This window comes from Barbus barbus (assembly GCF_936440315.1).
Source record: "Barbus barbus genome assembly, chromosome: 1".
Lineage (NCBI taxonomy): Eukaryota > Metazoa > Chordata > Actinopteri > Cypriniformes > Cyprinidae > Barbus > Barbus barbus.
Window position 1 is genome coordinate 26,437,899 of NC_136729.1, and position 21,366 is coordinate 26,459,264.

General features: G+C 38.4%; 1 protein-coding gene across 1 annotated transcript in view; it reads left to right on the forward strand.

Annotated features, from left to right (window-relative positions):
- The window catches only part of LOC306849074 (A disintegrin and metalloproteinase with thrombospondin motifs 18-like), a gene marked incomplete at its 5' end in the record, with an annotated part of 66,541 nt that overhangs the window by 30,670 nt on the left and 14,505 nt on the right, over window positions 1–21,366 (forward strand). Inside the window, 7 exons of the mRNA XM_079383932.1 lie at window positions 207–355; window positions 5,202–5,374; window positions 8,948–9,078; window positions 9,228–9,351; window positions 12,148–12,395; window positions 17,170–17,290; window positions 17,935–18,061. Coding sequence (XP_079240058.1) covers window positions 207–355; window positions 5,202–5,374; window positions 8,948–9,078; window positions 9,228–9,351; window positions 12,148–12,395; window positions 17,170–17,290; window positions 17,935–18,061 — 1,073 coding nt within the window. The remainder of the gene's footprint in view (window positions 1–206; window positions 356–5,201; window positions 5,375–8,947; window positions 9,079–9,227; window positions 9,352–12,147; window positions 12,396–17,169; window positions 17,291–17,934; window positions 18,062–21,366) is intronic.

Consider the following 21,366-nt stretch of genomic DNA (forward strand, 5'->3'; position numbering starts at 1 on the left):
AGAGTTGTGAAATAATATAAATTATTGAGAAATAATCATAATCGCAAGAATGTGAGTTATAATATAACATTGTGAGGTATAAGGTTGTAATTGCAAGAAAGTCACAGTATGAGAAATAAAGAAAAAAAAATATAATGCAGAAACAGGCCTTCATACATTGCCGATCAGTGTTCAAGATTCTTTATTTTTCTTTTTCCATAATGTAGTGGTGCCGGAGAGGACAGTGTGTCAAATTTGGTGATCATGGTCCTACAGCTGTGCATGGCCAGTGGTCAGGCTGGTCTGAGTGGTCTGACTGTTCACGCACCTGTGGTGGAGGAGTCATGTACCGAGAACGATCGTGTAACAGCCCCAGGTAACCAAAAACTCAGAGATGAAACCCATTCATGCTAAGATACTGACACATTATTATATGTATATTTTTTAATGAACTATCCATTACGCATTTGAAGAACAGGGTTAAATTCTGTTTGTGTGAGAGAGGAAATACAGATAAATATGGCATCTAGCTGCAAAATGATCTTATTTAAATATTGTGCTCTGGTTGGTTGTTTATGCTAATAAAAACTATCACTACTGTAAAAACTTAAATGATACCTTTTCATCACAAGGCTGCCATAAATGGCAGATTAGCTGTGAACGGTAGAGGCATATGTGTTTCCTGACCAACTGACCTACTGCGACTCCTAGATTACCCCTGAACTTTGACACACTAAGTCATCTTGGATAAAATGTGCCCTGGTATGTCAGAGTTCACTGTTTCAGAGACTTTCTATGGAGTACCTAGATAATTGCAGTTCATAATCATTCCTGCACTAGAAAGAATAAATATACAGTTATTAATGAATTCAAACAAACAATAAATACATTTTTACATGTATGCATTTGCCAGATACTTGTATCAAGAGTGATTTACATTGTATTTAAGGTATATAATATAAAAAAGGATTGTTCAAAATTTCAGTGTCTGTAAAATAGCAGATGGAGTTTTTGTGTGTTTAGGCTCAGGTGCTTCCTCTGTGTATGTGGTGGCAGGTTTATTTGAGATTGGGTTTCTATAGACCACAGGTGGCTCTACATGTGGTTTGGTCAAGCTGATGGAACATGGAATTGTGCTTCATCAACATTTGGCTGTCTAGAGCATCTTAACATATTTCTGTTGGAATAGGAAATACTTATAATGCCTTAGACAGCCAGACCAACATATCTAACATGAATAGTTCCAGCAAAGAAAGCAAGAAAGCAACTATTCAAAGTCATGTGAGTTGAAATGGAGAATTTCATTAATGACCTGGAAATACCCAGCCCAAAAATGGTGTTTGTTAAATTGGGTTCATATGAAATATTAAACTGGGCACATATGATCTATATGATCTCACACAAAGTGTTTAGGTAGATTTAACGATTAGGTTGATTTAAAGATCCTTTACATAGATGCACAACATTTGGACAGATGCTGCAATATGATTGCTTTTTTGGAAGCATGCTGCTAGAAAAGAGCAGGCATTTCCTACTCTATTGCAAGGCAATAAAGTGCTTTCAGTGTGAGTGCTTTAATGTTTTATTTTTTTTTGTCCTGATTTTGTTGGTCTATATTAGTTAAATGGCATCTGATCCACTGAGAGAGGCTTAGCTGGGCTTGCTTTTAAGGCACTATAATCTGATTTTGGAGAGGTATTACCCTAATGGTTTAGTAAAAATAAGGCTTTTCACACTGCATTCAAGTGTGCTGTGATCATTGTAACTGACTTCTCTTCTTACCGAGAAGCTGGGGTGCAAAGCATGAACATCTGCCTCCATTCTGGATGAAAAGCAGCATTTTATCTATATCATTTCAGTCAGAAATGTTTCAAAAGAGGCATTTTGATGGACAATCTTCCCTTATGGCTCTCAGACAGCACCTGCAGCGTATGTCTTCTGTTTGTGGCGGTGAGGTTTAAGGGGAATCCCTATACTCATCACTTCAGTATAAGGTCCTCACGAGACAGCTATTGAAGCCAGAGGCATGAGATGTCATCTCACTCAAACAACATTTATCAATAAATATGATCTGATAAATGTGCTCCCTTGACTTTATCCATACTCAGCTGCCAGATTTACAGGTTCACGTGTCTTCGATATGAGTGTTTGAGAAATACATATTTTGGCAACAGCGTAGTGGAGATGCTTGTTGATGGGATTGTCTTCTTGAAGTTTGTTTACCATACAGGATACAGTGTTAATTAACAAAGTATGGGTAGCATTAATGCACCATTACCGGAGGGCAGAAGTTGAAAGAGTGGGATGCTTGTACAATCACCCTTCAGAAAGCCCCTAACAAACAAAGATTAAATTTCATTGCATCATTGTTTGGTATTGTTTATTTATATGTAGAGGGCTCTGTTTTAATGACTTGACTTTAAAGTGGATATCTAATGGCTAACAGTGTGGGCATAATGAGGGTTTGATTAAAAAAGGAGGTCTTAGAGATGGGAGATGTATTGAGAGAGTGGGGTAGAGAAGGATGTGGGTCTATGTGGGGAGTTTTGGAGGGATTTAGGCAAATAGACAGACAGGGTGACCCTGTTTCCTCTGAAGTTTGCACTTATATTCCTGTTCTGAGATTTAACATTCCCCAGTTGGAAAATGATGCTACAAAGTCTAGTAGACAAAGAGAAAAAGAGAATAATGTTCCCTTTTGCCAGTAACTCTTGTGTGAAGTTTAGCATGTAGCACAGAATTGATTTGGGTTATTTCAACGTCTAATCAGAAAACATGCACTTGGCTCCCCTCCCCACCCTCCTCTTTCAATCTCTCTCTGTGCTCTGTGTGTTTTTGTAACTGCTCTACCATATGGGCCCATAGTACACTGTCACTAAAGCTCTAATAGGATCAGCCTGAAAACCTGCTCCAAAAACAAAAGCAGACATCCATAAACAGCTGTCTAACAGCACTGTTAGTCTATCATTGATCTCACTGGCTTCTCCTGAAAAGTGAGGAATGGTTTCCCAATGCAACATGTTTATACACACCCATAGATCAAGGGTTTTTCAGACTTTTTCACCTAGAAAAGTGCAATCTTTTATGAGACCCCCCCTCCCCCCAAAACATTGAAGTTTTTATTAAAGTAATTGAATATATAGTATTTGCCTATATATTTTTGTAGGGAAAATCACTCTGCTTCCCTCAACAAAAACCAATAAGATTTGCCAGTGGCCTTTGGATTATTGCAAAAAATAAGCGTTGCGACCTACAAAAGTTTATGATTCTTATATGTTTTGGTGAAGATAATCTTCAAAAATTAACACAGCTTTTATGAACTAAAATAGGCTATAAACAAACTACTCCACTGTCACACAACTTCAAAGTCACCCGCAAGTTTCCAACCAATCTTTTGATCTTTACTTAAAATTTACAAGCTGGAATGTTTAAATTAGCGTAGTTTGCAAGGAGCCAAGTATAAACACAATGAGGCTGTAAAAGCACACTAGTGAGTAGATGATTTCACCTGTTCTGCGTGACAACCTCTGTAGTCCTATTTACTTGTTAGCTACAACTTTTTATCAAGACATGTAAAAGCTTAAACAACGAGTGGGGTATTACTGATGTATTTTTGTTGTAAAATAAAACGTAAAAATGTGCTGAACTTGTGTTAACCACTGACCTTATTTCAGACAATTAACCAAAATCACATTGACTTTGACAGGATGGAAACAGAAGTTCAAAAATGCTGGAATTTATTGTTCAGTAAGTGAGTCATATGTCGATTCAGTAGGTGCTCTATGGATTTGATGAGTTAAATCAACAGAATCAGTTCATCAAATTAATTCAAAATTGAGTTCTTTGTAAACAATTCATTAAAATAATCAGCTCTCTAGAGCCATTTGTTGAATTGGTCACACTGTATGTTTGCGTTCATCTGAATGCACCACCATTATAGTGACCCTCTTATTCCCACTCTGCAGGGTCAAGATTGAAAACGTTTGAAAATGGCTGTAGACAATGCTACTATATGTTGTCAGTTTTCGGAAGAAAAGTAATTCATTTTCCTCACTGTGTGTTTTCCCCATGCTTTCTCTGTTGGATCACTGTACATGAATAAAGATGAGTGATTTTTAGAAGTACGTGGAAGGCTCATCTGTCGTCTCTGTGAGCGGTTTCCTAACCTCAAGTGTGAATATGCAATAAAAAGCTAAAGACCAGAGACTGAAGGAACATCCACAGGCGCACACACGCACACACACACACACACACACACGCACGCACAGGCACACACATTGACAGGCCCATGGCGCAGTCCTTTGCTTTGAGGTTAGGCTACAAGTGGGTACCCAAGAGTCTTCCACTTTAAAACTTGCAGGCATGCCGCAAGCATGCCTCCGCTCTTACAGCCTCAGTTACAGAAGCTGCTGGACCACTTTTCCCTCAGGAAAGATGGTGACTGTCTGCTTCATGTGGCACTTGGAGGCATTCCTGTGGCATTGGGAGGAGGCTGCCGCTCTTCTCCAGCCTCAAGCTGCCTCAGCAAGACAGGGTGACAGTTTGAACACATTGTCAAGAGCCTCAGGGCTGACCTTTTATGATATCCAGCCTTGATTGCAAGAGCTGACCATTACAGGTTTTAGAGAAGTAAAGATGAATGAATTAATTTCTATGTTGTTCCAAGCAGGTTTATGTTAGTTTGGTGGTTGTTTTTTGCTAGATCAGCCAAATCTGTTTATTAAGGTCAGCTTGTTGGTGGTAGTTAAGAAAACATGGTAGGGGCCATCCCAAACAAACCATTTTTCAATCAGGTTTCCTATTTGGCTGCAAGCAAGTCGACTCAGATAACACAATGTGTAAAGTACATCAGCACAGCTGAGTGTTGTCATGTTCTCGTTGAAGTTTATTATTCAAAAATCATAGCTGTTGAAAACACAGGCGAGTCCAAGTCATGAATGGAATTGTATCCCAAACACTTTATATCTTTTACAGCTGTCAGTTGGGATGTGATTCAGTCAGACACATCACCGATAATGCACAAAGACATTCCCTTAGTGCAGATGCTAATGCACATCATATGAAATGCATCTCACCGGTCCCTCTTCCAAAAAATACAGAATGACTGTCATTCCTCTCGCGTGTTGTATGCTTGCTGAGGCACATCTGTTTCTTCTCTTCTTCTCGCTCTCTCTCCTTGCTTCCATGTTCGCTTGTGCTAATTGCTGGTTGTTTCACCCAAGCCCACAGCACAACGGCAAGTTCTGCCAAGGCCCCGGTCGACTGCACCAGCTGTGTAACACCAAGCCATGTCAGCCCAATGGAGTGGACTTCAGAGCTCAGCAGTGCGCCGAGTACAACAGCAAACCCTTCAGGGGATGGTACTACAAATGGAAGCCATACACCAGAGTGGAAGGTATGGGAGATATTTGGGCCTTAATGCATTCATTATGAACAAAAGCAAATGTCTCATTAACAGCTGGAAGAGAGCACAGTAAACCTCTGCTGTGGGTTCAAAATCCCCATGCGTCTTTATTTACTGGACGAGCGAGACTCACACTTTTTTTGTTTTTCGGTCAGCTTTTAAAAGATTTTTTAAAAGTTTAACAAAAAAAGTATCTTTCTCATCTATTTAAAGCTGCAGTCCGTAACTTTTTTTGGTTAAAAATGATCCAAAATCCATATTTGAAACTATCGCCTTATTTTAGCCCGATTCACAACGGTTAGCTTATAATAATGTTTTCTAATTTGAGTGGTACGGGTAGGTTTTCGCGGGAAATTCGGCATGGCACTGCGTCATTACGTCATGTCTGTAAACATAAAGAAGTTTTCCCGGCTAGTAGGTATCGCATGTGAGGATCCTGCAGGTGGCGGCTCATTTATAGCCTTTTCTCACAGCAGCTAGAATAATTAAATGTATCATTTTGATGGCGTATTGTGATCCAGAAAGTATTATGTGTTTATGAAACACATGTGAATGGAATTAAATTATATTCCAGTTTTAATTGTGCTTCTAATTACGGATAGCCTGCGAATACACAAGATTTGTATTCTAAAGAAAACCATTTCGAAGGTTGCATAGTTTGCTTTTGGGGTTAAAAAAAATTCTTAATATGAAATTCGAATAGTATGACAATTAGAGATTAGACTGTACAGAAATTGAAATCTACACGTTAATACACACTATACCTCTAGACCTATAGTCACGCAATGCTGATGTTGTTAACATTAATAATTTGAGAATAAAGTATAACAATAAAAATTTGCGCGGTTTGATGTGATATGAGCTAACCGATCGTTAGATTTAATCACGGTTGGTAGCGCGATTTATGGTAATGCTTTTTTCCTCAGTTGGGATGAACAAACGTGGCAGACTTGTTACTTGTTCAGATGACAATATCCGGTGAAAATTCTGATTTGGGTCATATAATTCAAGACGTAGGCTAGAATCTGTGATTACTAAGTGTTTGATTCACACCGGTGTGGTGACTGACAGCTACACATTCACCTCAAAACATTAGATTTATCTGCGCTGAAGCCGTATCTGTCAGTCCTTTGTCGTGTGTGTGTCATGTGTTCCTGCCTCTTGTGTCCATATTTGGTTTGTTTCCTGTCCTTGTTAAATGTTATCATTAGTTAATTCTTGTCCAGCCGTGTGGGTCTCGTTATCTATGATTAACCTGTGTATTTATAGTCCTGTCTGTTGAGTTTGATTTTGTCTGGTCTACTCGTTACTCCCCGGTTTTCCTGTCTATGTCTTGCCCTGTCTTGATGTTATCAGTAAAGCCTATTATTTGAAGTTATATCCTTGTCTGTGTGTTCCTGTGTTCCTCCTCGTGTGTGCACCGTGACAGTACCAGAGTACAACCCATGCAATAAAGATAATTCCGCACCTGGCTGCAATACCAGGTTTTCAACAGAGATGGCGACAAAGAGGCAAAACTTACGAACTACAGCTTTATGCAAAAATAAAATAAAACAGTAATATTGTTAAATATTACATTTAAAATAGCAGCTATTACTCCAGTCTTACGTGTCACATGATTCTTCAGAAGTCATTCTAATATGCTGATTTGGTGATCAAGAAACATTTCGTATTATTGTCATCCATGTTGAAAACAGTTGCCCTGCTTAATATTTCTGTGGAAACGGTGGCATGTTTGTTCACGATTCCTTTATGAATAGAACAGCATTTATTTGAAATAGTTTAACAGTGTAAAACCTGTATCATCACTTTTTCATCAGTTTAATGCATCATTGTTGAAAAAGAAATAAATAAACTTACTGACCCTCAAAATTTTAAACGGTTGCCTATGTGTAACCTTGTCTGACATAACTAACAACAAACGTCTAAAACACATTCATCTCAGACTTTACCTGCTTAGTTTTTAATACCCTCTGCTATCTGAGTCCGCATGAACAGCTGTGTTTTTAAATAATAATCATTCTCATTAGTTTCTGACAATATGTATTGAGATTGTTACATAGGACAAATATATTCCACCCAAGCAATTCATCTCCCCTAATGTGTGTTGTCTAAGCTTGCATGGATTTGGACTTGAAACGTGTATTCACTCGTTCTGTGAGTGCAGTGCACTGATCAACCCTGTAGGCAGGTTTGGACCTGAATAGGACCCTGTTTGTGTATTTGGGCTTTGTGTTAGCGGACTGGGAGTGAAATAGGGAAATGATAGCAACAATTGGGTACTGTCCTGTCAGATTAATGAGAAAGACCAGTGAGGTGAATGGAGTTCCATTTTCTAATCAGTAGGTTGTGTGTTTCAATGGCTAGTACAGGTGGTGTTAGTGTAACCCCACTGGTTCTACTCCCCACACTTGCCCAGAGTGGGATTCGAACTGGCGTTTCTGGTATGGGAGGTGGATACGCTAACTAAGACGATAAAGACTGCTGTCTTTAGCATCAGTCGCTAATGCGCCTCTTGAGATCAGGGGAGTGAGGTTTTACCTGCACAGCTCTTACTAGCTGGCCTCCATTACATTAGGAATTACTTACCCCAGTTTGACTGGGATTTTGGAGTTAGATCAAACTGGATTAACCACTGACGTATCCTGTTGTTAAGTTTCGCTTGCCCTCCTATTTACTTTTAAGGGCATTATTCAACTTTTATTGTTAGGTTTACTGTTGTTTAGTTTTCTATTCAGCTAGACCTGTAAGTCTGTAACAATATAATTTGTTTTTCTTTGAAGTAAAATAACAATAATTATGATCTAATATGTTCCTAAAAAAAGAAAGAAAGACATCTAACAGTTCATACTGAGCTGTTGTATTGAATGAGCCTGGATTTGTGTGTAGATGCAGATACGTCTCTGATATGTCCATATTTTTCTCTCGGTAGGAGAGTTGGATAGAGCCGCCTCTCTTGCATTCCAGCTTTATTGGCCCATTTGTAACAGAGTTTTACATTTTAGTGTAACGTGTTCTGTGGCTATGTTCTCTACAGCATGGTGAGCCTTCCAGTTGCTTCACAGCCAACCACACACAGCTTAAACATTCCCATAATTAGGACTAGACAGTAGTACACATCTGCATTGTGTGTGCTAAAAATAAATGATGCATGACGAACAGCAAAGTTCTGTTTTGTGTATTGATGACTCTCAGACAAAAGGTTAAAATAAAGTCACATTTAATTGAATGTAATATTATTATTATTTATTATTATTATTTTTTTGTACAGCAATTTGTTGATAGAGCAATCTCATTCTCAAGATCAAACTTAAATGTATGGGAATCATTGATAGTCTGGGTTTGTGGGTTTATACATGCTTTTCAAAGAATTGGTTTCCATTTTACATAATAGTCCACCTGCATTTTGTCTGAAAAATGTTTACAGGATTATTGCTCCATATGTCCTCATGCATGAGACTTCATAGCAGCATGCTGAGGGTACCAGTACACAGCCTCAGAAGATCTAACATAAAATCGCTCTGAAGCTATAAGATCTAATGACCCCATTCATCTCCTATCTAGAAGAGGACATCTGTAAGCTGTACTGCATTGCTGAGGACTTTGATTTTTTCTTCGCTATGTCCAGTAAAGTCAAAGATGGGACGTCTTGCTCTGACTACAAAGGAGGCGTGTGCATTGATGGGATATGCGAGGTACGTGAGGAAGTGATGATTTTGAGATTTGAGTCATATTTCGAGCATCAATTGATTGACATAAGCATTTTGTTATATTCATCAGGCCCAGTGGCCTAAACTGTGTGTGTTAGTTAAAAAATGTTGCTTTAATAACTTTTCATGTGTAGCCGGTGGGCTGTGACCAGGTGTTGGGATCAAAGGCCACTTTGGATGCCTGTGGAGTGTGTAAAGGAGACAACTCCACCTGCAAGTTCTACAGTGGCCAGTACACCCTCCAGCATAGAGCCAATGGTAAGGCTCTTGTAGAGCATGTTTCTTTCATACCTTCTGATCTTCTCTGATAAATCAATATTTTGAACAGAATGACAGGCTTCAAGAGAAAGAAACGAGGAGTAAATGATAGAAAAATGCCTAAAGCAGTGGTTCTCACCTGGGGTGGTTCTTATTTTTATCAGTGTTGAAAAGAGTAGTGCTGCTCAGTGTTGGGGGTAACGCATTACAAGTAAAGCAAGTTACGTAATCAGATTACTTTTTTCAAGTAACTAGTAAAGTAACGCATTACTTTTTAATTTACAAGGAAATATCAGAAAAGTTTCACCAGTTACTTTGTTTTCCAATTTATTGACTGACAGTTCTCCCGTCCCCATGTTGGGAGAAATCAGAAGAGGTGTTGTGTGCGCTGTGTGAACATGATGTTACTGTAGTTCTAGACTAAATGTGAATGTGTATTAATTCATCCCACTCGCAAAAAGAACAAAACAGATATAGTATTCATCAAAATGAATTAAATAAGTGAAATGCAAACTCAGAATATGACGCAAGCCTGCAATAATTAAATATGTTAACACAAGTGTATCTAATCCCATTATATTAATCGATGTCTTTGCTGCTGACCTTTGATCCAGTTCAACCATACTAGTAAGCAAAAATGACTTTAGATAAACTAACAATTGTGCTTAATTGTTTTTTTTATTGCTGAAGAGTGTTGAACCTTCTTCTCCTGTGTTCTACTTTACAGACGTGAATTTACCCTTCCTTCAGGATGAGGTTTATTCATTACACTTTTTGGTGTGAAAGAGATTTTACATTTGCTTTAAATATAATTTCTTATATTAAAAACAATCAATCAAGCCCTATTTAAAAAGTAACGCAAAAGTAACGTAACGCATTACTTTCCATAAAAAGTAACTAAGTAACGTAATTAGTTACTTTTTTAGGGAGTAACGCAATATTGTAATGCATTACTTTTAAAAGTAACTTTCCCCAACACTGGTGCTGCTTAAAATTTTTTATGAAAACCATGGCACATTTTTCTTTGATCAAATAGAAATCTTGTAACATAAATGCCTTAAACATCACTTTTGATCAATTTAATGCATCCTTTCTCAATTAAGAATTATTAATAAAATCTTACTGACCCCAAATTTTTGAATCTTTCACAAATCGGTATTGTATATACAGTGTTGGGGAGTAACTAGTTACATGTAACGGAATTACGTAATTTAATTACAAAATAAAAGTAATTGTAATCAGTTACAGTTACTAAGAAAAAATGTGTAATTAAATTACAGTTACTTCTGAAAATGTTAATGATTACAAAGGGGGTTACATCTGATTTTTTTACACACACTCCCACATACAGATTTAATTGAGTTCTTTCATAAATTGAGGTCACCGCTCTAAAATATGAAACACCAATGTTTTAGAAGATTATAACGTTTATCCAATAACTTTTATATTTCCTATAGGGTTTATGTATATGCTTTATTTTTTAAGATTAACAGTTTTTTTCTAAGGCATGGTTAGATTCCAGTGTTTCCTTGTCAAAAACAGCTCTGTTCACAGCGACTCGTTTCGGTGCATATCTCTTTACATGCCAATGAGCTCTGCTCACCCTGCCCCTCTCTTCTGTGGAAGAGCAAACGCGATTCACAAATAATCATAAAAAATAAGTGAGACTTACTTCTTCCGGAGGTGCAGCTGGATCATGAACAATGGGTACTGATCCATCCTTAAATTTTAACTTTAACAAAACCTGTCTTGAATTGTCCCTCATTCAGAAAGCATGATTTGCGCAGCCAGACATAAACAAATTTAGTGAAAGTGAAGTGAAGTGACGTGTCGTCAAGTATGGTGACCCATACTCGGAATTTGTGTTCTGCATTTAACCCATCCAAGTGCATGCACACAGCAGTGAACACACACACACACACACACACACACACACCCGGAACAGTGGGCAGCCATATTGCTGCGGCGCCCGAGGAACAGTTGGGGGTTTGGTGCCTTGCTCAAGGCTCTCACCTCAGTCATAGTAATGAAGGTGGAAGAGAGTGCTGGTATTCACTCCAAAATCAAAATGGCTTGATAATTGAGACTGTTTAGGTTTTTGGGGATTAAAAAATAGGAGTGAGTTTTTATCATTGGTGGTTGTGTCCACACACTGCTAAGGCACATTTATATGCAGATGAAGATATTTAGCATCCAATGTCTCCTTTAAAATTTAAATATTATAACCCTGCCTGGTTTACATGTTTGAAAATGATTAACAGTTGAAAACATTAGAAATTTAGAAAAGTAATCAAATGTAATCAGTTACATTAGTTTAATAAAGTAATTGAAAAGTTACACTACTTATTACATTTTAAGTAGGGTAACTTGTAATCTGTAACCTATTACATTTCCAAAGTAACCTTCCCAACACTGTGTATATAGGTGTATTTGATTCTTCTGATTTGATCAAAACAGTTTGAGAACTAGTGCCCTTTAATAAAATATAATAAGAGATCTTAGAAACTGAAAGAAACTAAAAGAATAAATAATAATAATTAATTGCATAGTATAGGCAAGTCTGTCACTTTAGAGCTCCTCTCCTCAAACTTTACAGAAAACTTCAATGTATTTTTTTAGAGCACTTACACAGCAGGAGCTCTTGCAAGTCTGGCACCTCATCGCTCTCCTCCGACTGAAGGAGGTGATAATGCATCAACTCAAAGATGCCTGTTCTCTCTGGCCTTTAAAAATACAGAAACTGCAAAAGAGAGCAGACATGGCAAACCTATTTTCGCTTTTTTTCCATCTCTTCAGAATATTACCCCGTTGTGATGGTTCCCGCTGGAGCGAGGAGCATCAGGGTGCAGGAGATGGAGATCTCCACCAGCTACCTGGCTGTCCGCAGTCTGAAACGTGGTACCTACTATCTGACAGGTGATTGGACGGTGGACTGGCCTGGCAGGTTCCAGTTCGCAGGCACTACGTTCAACTATCAACGCTCTTTCAGCCGGCCTGAGACCTTGTATGCTGCAGGCCCCACTAATGAGACCCTGCTCTTTGAAGTGAGTCACCCCCATCCCCGTCCGGCCTGACACCTGTTAGCGAATTAGCCATGACAGGTTTTGGCAAGAGTGCTGTGGCCATTCGGTCAGATGAAAACAAGGCTGAGAGACAGTGGGTGAGTGAGAGAAATGAGAAACAAACGAGGGAAAGATAGAGAGAAAGACAGAAGAGAAGGCACACAAATGAATTGAACGGGCAGACTAATGCCTCTGTTTGGGATTAATTGCAGGCCAGAGCCAACGTGGTCATTGTGACTTTCATCTCCAGTATGTAGAGATTCAAGATCAAACGGTGCGACAATGTGAATGGCACTAAGCTTTGAACTCACTGCACTGTGTGCTCTTGCTAATGGGCAGCACAGGGCACCGCTTACATGAAGGATGATGGGTATGGGTTCAGATGACCTTTGAGGTTAGGTCATAGTAAGGGCGCTTCATATATCAGCATGGATCTGAAGTGGGTATAAGAGAGATCATTCGATTTCAGAAGAATCATTTCAACCTTTTATTGACATTGTGTTCTACTGTAGTAGTTCTGTGGGCTGATATGTAATGTTTCGTGCACTCTTGGAAAGAAAATTGGTTACACTTTATTTTGATAGTCCACTTAAGACATTCTACTAACTATAAGTAACTTTGTAACTACATGTTAACTACATGTCTACTAATTCTCATTAAATTATCAGCTACTTGTCTACTAACTCTCAGAATAGACTGTTAAGGTAAGTTTAGGGTTTGTAGAATAAGTTGACATATACTTGCAAAGTTTCTCATAGTCAGTATGTTGTATGTTGTGGACCCATCAAAATAAAGTGTTAGAAGATATTAAGCAGACAGTCTACTAATACTCTGATGACTGCAAGTTGACATGTAGTTGCAAAGTTACTTACTGTTAGTAAAATGTCTAGAGTGGACTATCGAAATAAAGTGTTATCAGAAAATTTGCTCATCCATGTTGCAGCATTATTTATATATTACGGTTAGAGTTGCTATCTCCGGGCCAAGAAAAAATTGTCTCAGGAAAACAGCTTTGCTTATGTTGAGGTAAGGGGAAATGAATAAGATCTTGATATAACGTCAAGCTTTTGAGATTTTTTAGATTTTACCTCAAGCTTAAGAGAAATTAGGTCAAGATTTCAAGTAGATGCTATGTCAAAATTTAGAAAACATAAGTTAAAATGAAGAATAATGCTGTAGCACCAAACAATTCAATATTTATGCTGCCAAAATCTTTATTTCAACCAATCAAAATGCCATTGTAAAGTTTGAATGAATCATTTAAACTCCAAGAAAGATTAACATGATTGTATATTTTAATGAATTCACTTACCAGTTAAAAGAAATGCAGATCCATTATATCATACTTCCAATTTTCTTATGTTACCAACACCTCAAGCTGTTAAAAATCCATTTGGCCTTGATATTATTGCAGGTATTGCGTAAATTGTACAAAAGTTAGGCATGCTTTATTTAATACTCTTTCATTTTTATCTTATTTACTGGCCTTTGATCTGCTCCGCACTCAACCTGTGTTTTACGTGCATGCAGCATTCCCCTTCAGCCCACATGCCCTCTCTTCATTACGTTTTCCCCAGGGTGGGCGGTGGCAGCAGAGGTCTGATTTGCAGATGAGTTGGCATTAATCTCTCTAAGTATGCTCTGTAATTTCAAAAAGAAGAGGAGGGTAGAGAGAGAGATTAAAAGATTAAGATATCTGCAACTGAACTCAATAGGTCAGAGAGGCTTGGAGTCACGATTCGAGGGAAGCAGCTGGTCAATTATGCTTTTCTGGATCTCTCAGTTTAACCTGCTATGGAAAATGGATAAGTATCAGCTTCAAGACCCTTACTGAATGCTTTGGGAAATGCATTTCGAGAAATGTGAATGTAAACGTTGACTTGGTTCCAGAGCTTGTAATTGGCTCAGCAATGTGGATTGAGAGGCACTAGACGAGACATAACAGTGCAGTTCCCTTCAAACTTGACGTGCTTCTGATTTAAACACTTTTTAGGATTTATTTAAGTATTGACGTTCTTTTGGAATGTCTTAAGAGGGTCATACCAGTTCAGAGTGATTCATTTAGATGTCATATCTGTGCTCGCATTCATCAGTCTTTCATTCACACGCTTCTTCTTGACCGTAGGAACTGCTACGCTTCTAGCCAGAGCACAGATGGATTTTTGTGTAGTAACCCTATACTGAGAGTGCTTGATAATGAATCTGTCCTTGTAGTCCTGTTCAACAGAGTTTAATAATTACCCCAGATTTTCCGTCATTATTCAGAATGACTAGAGTGAAAGATAGAGAGGGTGTGTCTAGAGCAAGAAGGATATCAGATAAAGCATTCATTGCAACATAAGACAAAAGACTAGGCAAGGAATCATCAGAAAACTTGCTTTTACAGTATTTGGATGGGGAAGGATGTTTTGCATGTTGAATCGATGTTTAAAATTGTGATTCTTGTTACATATGTTAAGAGTGAAACTCTAGACTTCCTATATCAGAGTACAGACATGGTGCAATGGACTCTTGCGGGTCTTGACACTGGATCAGAAGAGGTAGAGTTTCCCCATGTGTTGTATCCATAGTCAGATGGCTAGCCGGATCACAGATGGATCAGAGACCTCCTCCTGAGCCTGATTCTGGAATAGCTGCTATGTGTTGAGTGCCAACTGTAAATCTGGACCAGCTTTGAACAGGCTAGCGTGCAGGGTCTCATGGACCGCTTCCAGGGCAATAGATTCAGAGGGAGAGTGAGTCAAGATACAGTATGTTAAAAAGTTTGCTAACTTGCCACTGTGTTTCAATATACTTGTTTTACTTCCCCTGGAAATCCTCCATCTTTCAAATAGTGCCTTTGTTTGATTTGCACAATATCTTCTGCTGTTCTGTTGTTAGATTCTTTCCTCCTGTACAGGTCTGGACTTACTTGAGTTACATTCAGTTAGTGGTTCAGTCTCAACATTCACCTGCATCTCATTGAACATGAAACATGAATTCACATGAATCTGTACCTCTTCATCTGTAATGTCAAACATAGTCATGACACTAAATTGAACCCAAGTTTGGCTAGTAAAGATTTTGGATGGTTTTAGATAACCCAGTAATCTGACAGAGCATTGAGACTGGTTTATTGTGTTTATTGTGACTTAAGGATAATCATCCCACATCAGCAGCAGCCTGCTACACATTTCCTGTTCAAAACATTAAGTGACGGTAAATTCATAGTAATTAGAGGATGGGTGGCATCTGCCTAATCCACTGCTTAAGTTCACACTCTTACTTAAGATAAATTTGGGCTGCCTTTCAATTACTGTTGGCTCGTGTAAACATTGCTGCAATTCTTCCGTGACCTTTAAGATTCGATCCTTGTTTAGCTGCTTTGTTTATACTTTATACATATAGTTTGATGGTTTACCAGTTCCAGTGAATTTGGTGTCATTGCATTTATATTACAAATAGTCTGAGGAAAACCCCATGTGGCAAAGACTGAGTAAAAACAAAGGTCCTCTTCTTGTCGGAAAACATTTCCACTCCATTAGCGTTATCCTCAGGCTGTCCTCATTGGCCTTGGGCACGGATTTAGTGAGGAACTGGCTGAACTTCCTCTGTGGTCTAGTCTCACATGAATGACTACAAGATCTTCTCCAGGAACAGTCTCCAAAACTATAGCATACAGAGCTACTGAAACATAAACATCAATGTAAAACTTGCTGGGAAATAAAGTCTCACAGTTTACCACTCTATGAAAATATTCAGATTCACCCAACCCACAGTTTGGTCCACTTGTGGCATTTTCCAAGCTGATAAGCTTCAGTTCAAACACATAGACAGTCTAATTCAAGCATCTCTTTAAATCAGGGTCACTAGGAGCACTGTGGTGTCATCTCTCAGTCCCAGTGGAGTTACAGCCACAAAACAGCAGCAGACAATCTGGCACCTTCTGCCTTGCTGGAATATGAGAACATTACCAAGGCAATCAGCATGACTGCATGCACTTTAACAGTTCAATTTCAGTCAGACTAAAGCAATAATTTGAATTTTAAACAACTGAAATCATACCAGTCCGGTTTTTGCATATTCAGACTAATAGCTCTAGATAATGTGATTGTAGTTTGACTTTCTCCCACATGTGTGTATCTTAATTGGACTACAAATGGCCTCATTATTGTGCACTCTGAAACACAGAGGTGTTAAAAAGTATGGGGTTAGTAATGTTTTTTAATGTTTTTTGAAAATAAGTTTCTTATGTTCACCGTGGCTGCTTTTATTTGATCAAAAATAAAAGTAAAAATAGTAATACTGTGAAATATTATTACGATTTAAAGTATCTGTTTCATATTTTAATATATTTTAAAATAGAAGTTATTCCTGTGATGGCAAAGATGAATTTTCAGCATCATTATTCCAGTCTTCAGTGTCACATGATCCTTTAGAAATTGTTCTAATATGCTGTTTTGGTGCTCAAAAATGTTTCTTATGTGTTATTCTTATCAATGTTGAAAACAGTTAAAAATGGTAATGCATCTTGGACTGTGTTTGTGTTTTTAAGGATTCTTTTATGTTTGAAGAATGGCCTTTATTTGAAATAGAAATCTTTTGCAAAATTTTAAAGGACTACAATTTTTCATGAATTTAAAGCATCATTGCAGAATCCAAATATTAAATTTCTATCAGTTTCTCCAAATTTTGAACAGATGTGTATACTTGGATAACCAGAAACCTGTTGCTTGATTGATTTCACTAACCCATGACCATCTCTTCTCCTCCGCAGATTCTTCTTCAGGGTAAAAATCCTGGTATATCATGGGAATACACTCTACCCCATCCAGAGAAGAAGCACAACTACACCTGGTCCGTGGTGCGCTCTGACTGCTCTGCAACTTGTGCTGGGGGTGAGTGGATGCTGTATGTACGGTAAATGTTTACTTGGTTGACTCGAGTGTTAAAGAGCAGAGTTTCTGTGGTTGTGTGTGAGTGAGAAAGGAAGTGTATGTGTGTATTGGTCCAGGTCCATCAAATGCACCTTTGTGAGCAGAGGAAAAAAAAACAAAGTGCACCCCTCCTTCCTCCAGACCTCCGAATCACATTGGCTCATCTCTGTGGTAGTGGCTCCTCCATTCACAGTCAGTTGTCTGAGTGTTGGTGGCAGACAGACAGCACTATGACATGCCCAGAGCACAGATCTCTATCTACGCTCTCACACAGTTTCATTCATGCTTTTCTTTAGAACAGACCTCTGGGCCGCCCCTCCTGGCCTCTCACACTGACAGAGGCCCGGCTTTGTTTGCCACAACAGAAGCCACGCTACAGTACTGCCATTCATCCTGAGCTCCCATAATCCCCAGAAAGACTAGTCACGGATAGCGTGCTCCAAGCTTTCCTTTTCAAAAGATTGCTCAGAGGATGCATTAGTTTATTTCATAATAAAGATGTATGTTAGGCCGGGTTAGAGAGATGGATTTCGGCAAAATATCCTAATAGAGTAGTTGTATTTATGCTCACTATCTCTCTGTATCTCTTTCTAACTCTCTCTCAGGTCGGGTCTCGACGAAAGCCATTTGTTTGCAAGATCAGAACACCCAGGTCAACTCTTCACTCTGCAACCCTGAGACCAGACCTGTGGTGGGCTCTCACCTGTGCAACACACAGCCCTGCCCTGCCTAGTAAGAGTCTCTCTCTCTGTGTGTGTGTGTGTGTGCTATTCTGACTTCCTTGTCTCATACTTGCGTCTTTCCATTAGAGTTGGATACATCTGAGTTTTAGCTCCGTTTTAGTTCTTGAGTTTGAATTAGAATTGCTCACACCTAACACGGGTAGTTGAATTGGGAATTAAATTGGAAATAAATAATATATAAATCCTGCACACAAGACCATTTAAACTTCTTTAAAGTTGTGATATAATGGAAGTAGCAACAGATTGTTATTTTTTCCAGATTGTGACATACAGTACATCCTTGTGAAACAGAAAAAGAAATCTAGGGTGGTTACTTGGTTTTGTCAGTTGGTTGTTGATTGGCTGGAGGCAGATCTGAATGCAAGCTTGTAGTTGATTGTAAAAAAAAGGGACGGGTTAAGTGGATTCACTGACTGGAGAAGTCGGTCATATGTCACTACTTTCACTCAGATGCCACAATATGGAAAAAAATCTTCTCTACTTCTGTATTTTCATTGTAAGATCAAGTTATGACGTTCAGTGTTGGGGGTAACGTACTACAAGAAACGCGAGTTACGTAATCAGATTACTTTTTTCAAGTAACTAGTAAAGTAACGCATTACTTTTTAATTTACAAGAAAATATCAGAGTTACTTTTTCAAAAAAAGTAACGCCAGTTACTTTGTTTTCCGATTTATTGACTGACAGTTCTCCTGTCCCCATGTTGGGAGAAATCAGAAGAGGTGTTGTGTGCGCTGTGTGAACATGATGTTACTGTAGTTCTAGACTAAATGTGAATGTGCATTAATTCATCTCACTCGCAAAAAGAACAAAACAGATATAGTATTCATCAAAATGAATTAAAACAGTGAAATGGAAACTCAGAATATGACACAAATCTGCATTAATTAAATATGTTAAATAGCACAAATGTATGTCTTTGCTGCTGACCTTTGATCCAGTTCAACCATACTAGTAAGCAAAAATGACTTTAGATAAACTAACAATTGTGCTTAATTGTTTTTTTTATTGCTGAAGAGTGTTGAACCTTCTTTTCCTGTGTTCTACTGTACAGACGTGAATTTACTCTTCCTTCAGGATGAGGTTTATTCATTACACTTTTTGGTGTGAAAGAGCTTTTACATTTGCTTTAAATATAATTTCTTATATTAAAAACAATCAATCAAGCCCTGCTCATATTTAAAAAGTAACGTGAAAATAACGCAAAAGTAACGTAGCACATTACTTTACATAAAAAGTAACTAAGTAACATAATTAGTTACTTTTTAGGGAGTAACGCAATATTGTAATGTATTACTTTTAAAAGTAACTTTCCCCAACACTGATGACGTTGACATTAAAAACCACAACGTCAAAAAAAGTAAACATATGAATGAATCACATACAGTAAGAACAGTAGCATGCATTTAGAAAACAAATCGTGGATTTTGATTTCATGCTGATCTCAAATAAGTTTTTTAATTCAAATTTCTTTCTTTACGAACCTTCCTTTTCTAGCTAAAAATTTATTTAAATTGTATTTTATTTTAATTAAACTTCCTTAATTTCAAACCAGTTTGCTACTTCTATTCAAATAATAAAAAAAATAAGATAATGGTGTACAACCCTGCTTTCCAGTGCTATTGGTGGGCACGTGCCCTGGTATGTCTGTGTAAAATCAGCTGTGGTGGTTTCAGCATGAGCAGAACCCAGCCTAAAGCTCTGAGAAGTCACGTTCTTCCTTGGGTTCTTTTCTCTGTTTCATTCCTTAAAGAAAACAGGATTAACATCGCCTCCAGACAGGGACTGACTGCACCCTTACTGCCCAAACTCCAGCTCCAAGTCACAGCCTGCCACACACGCACCTCTTAAATTATACAAACTCAAACACACATACATACATACATAAACACACCAGCTTTCACAATAAGGCACATATACACACACACAAATACTAGTTCTCATTCTTGCTTGTCTTTTTGTTGACTACAGTGAATTACTACTCAAATATTGCAAGAACTGAAGCCATATTTATCAAAGACTCCCACTATGTTTACAATGAGAGTTATGAGTGAAAAGGATAAGTGTTATATTTGGATTGAGGAAGATAAATGGAAATAAGGCACCTTGCAGAAGTTGATGAATGAATTGGATAGAGGCATTGTACTGTGAGAAAAACAAGCTTAACGATCCTTTAGCATGGAAAGAAGAGAATGAAAAGCAGAGACTGTCTCTCTAGGTACCCTGGGAAAAAAATTCTCAGTCTAGGTGTCAGAAACCTCCTCTGGGCTCTGGAGACTACAAAAGGAACTGCTCAAAACAGCCTTTTTCTGGCTGTCTCAAAGCTGAGGTCAATCTGCCGGTCCATCTTCCTTTTGAGAGTCCTTCTGCCGTTCTTACAAGAGCAACACTCAGCTCGACTTGATTTACTGATCTCTTGCCTTACAGAGGCATCTACATACCCAGCATCCCTCACTTGCCAGGGTGAAAGGCATTGACACACCATTCTGGAGCTCAGATAACAAATCACCCCTCCTGGCTTTCCTCCCTCTGTTCTTCTCGCTCTCTCTTTGGCCTTGCATCGTGTGAAATGTTGGCTGCGACCGATTATTATGTGCGGGCTATGGCGAGGCGATACTAAAAGGGGAAATCAAGACCATATGATTGTTTCCTTACAGCAACAAGCTTTAACCGATTTGGCTTGTCCCATTCAAAGCCTGACAAATAGTCCAATAACAATGTAATTGAAAACAACGGCAGGGTTGACGGGAGAGCAGCGTGTCTGCGGCGGTGCTGGATATGTTGAGACTGCACAGGATCCCATCACTCACCACCAGTGTCTGCCTGTAACCCTAAGACACTGTAACCTGGTGAGTGGCTTTGATTACCAGTAGAGATTACTAGTGATCCCAGACTCCTTCTGTTGTCGTCACAACTCAATGACATCATCATCCTGTGGGTCACACAATGAGTTAGTTACCCACCGTACCTACATTGGAAAAGCGATTAAAGGGATAGTTCCTCCAAAAATGAAACTTCAGTCACCATTTACTCTCCCTTATGTCATTTTTTAAAACCTGTATGACTTCTGCAGAACACAAAAGAACATATTTTGAAAAATGTGTCTTTTTTGTCCTTACAGTGAAGTCAGTGTTTCAGTCTTTCTTAACAAAAATATCTTCTGCAGGAGAAAGAAAGTCATACAGGTTTGGAACGACATGAAGGTGAGCAAATGATGACAGAGTTTCCATTTTCATCCCTTTAAGTGCTTTTTAAATGTAGGTACGAGTACGACAGTGTATTATGTTACATTTT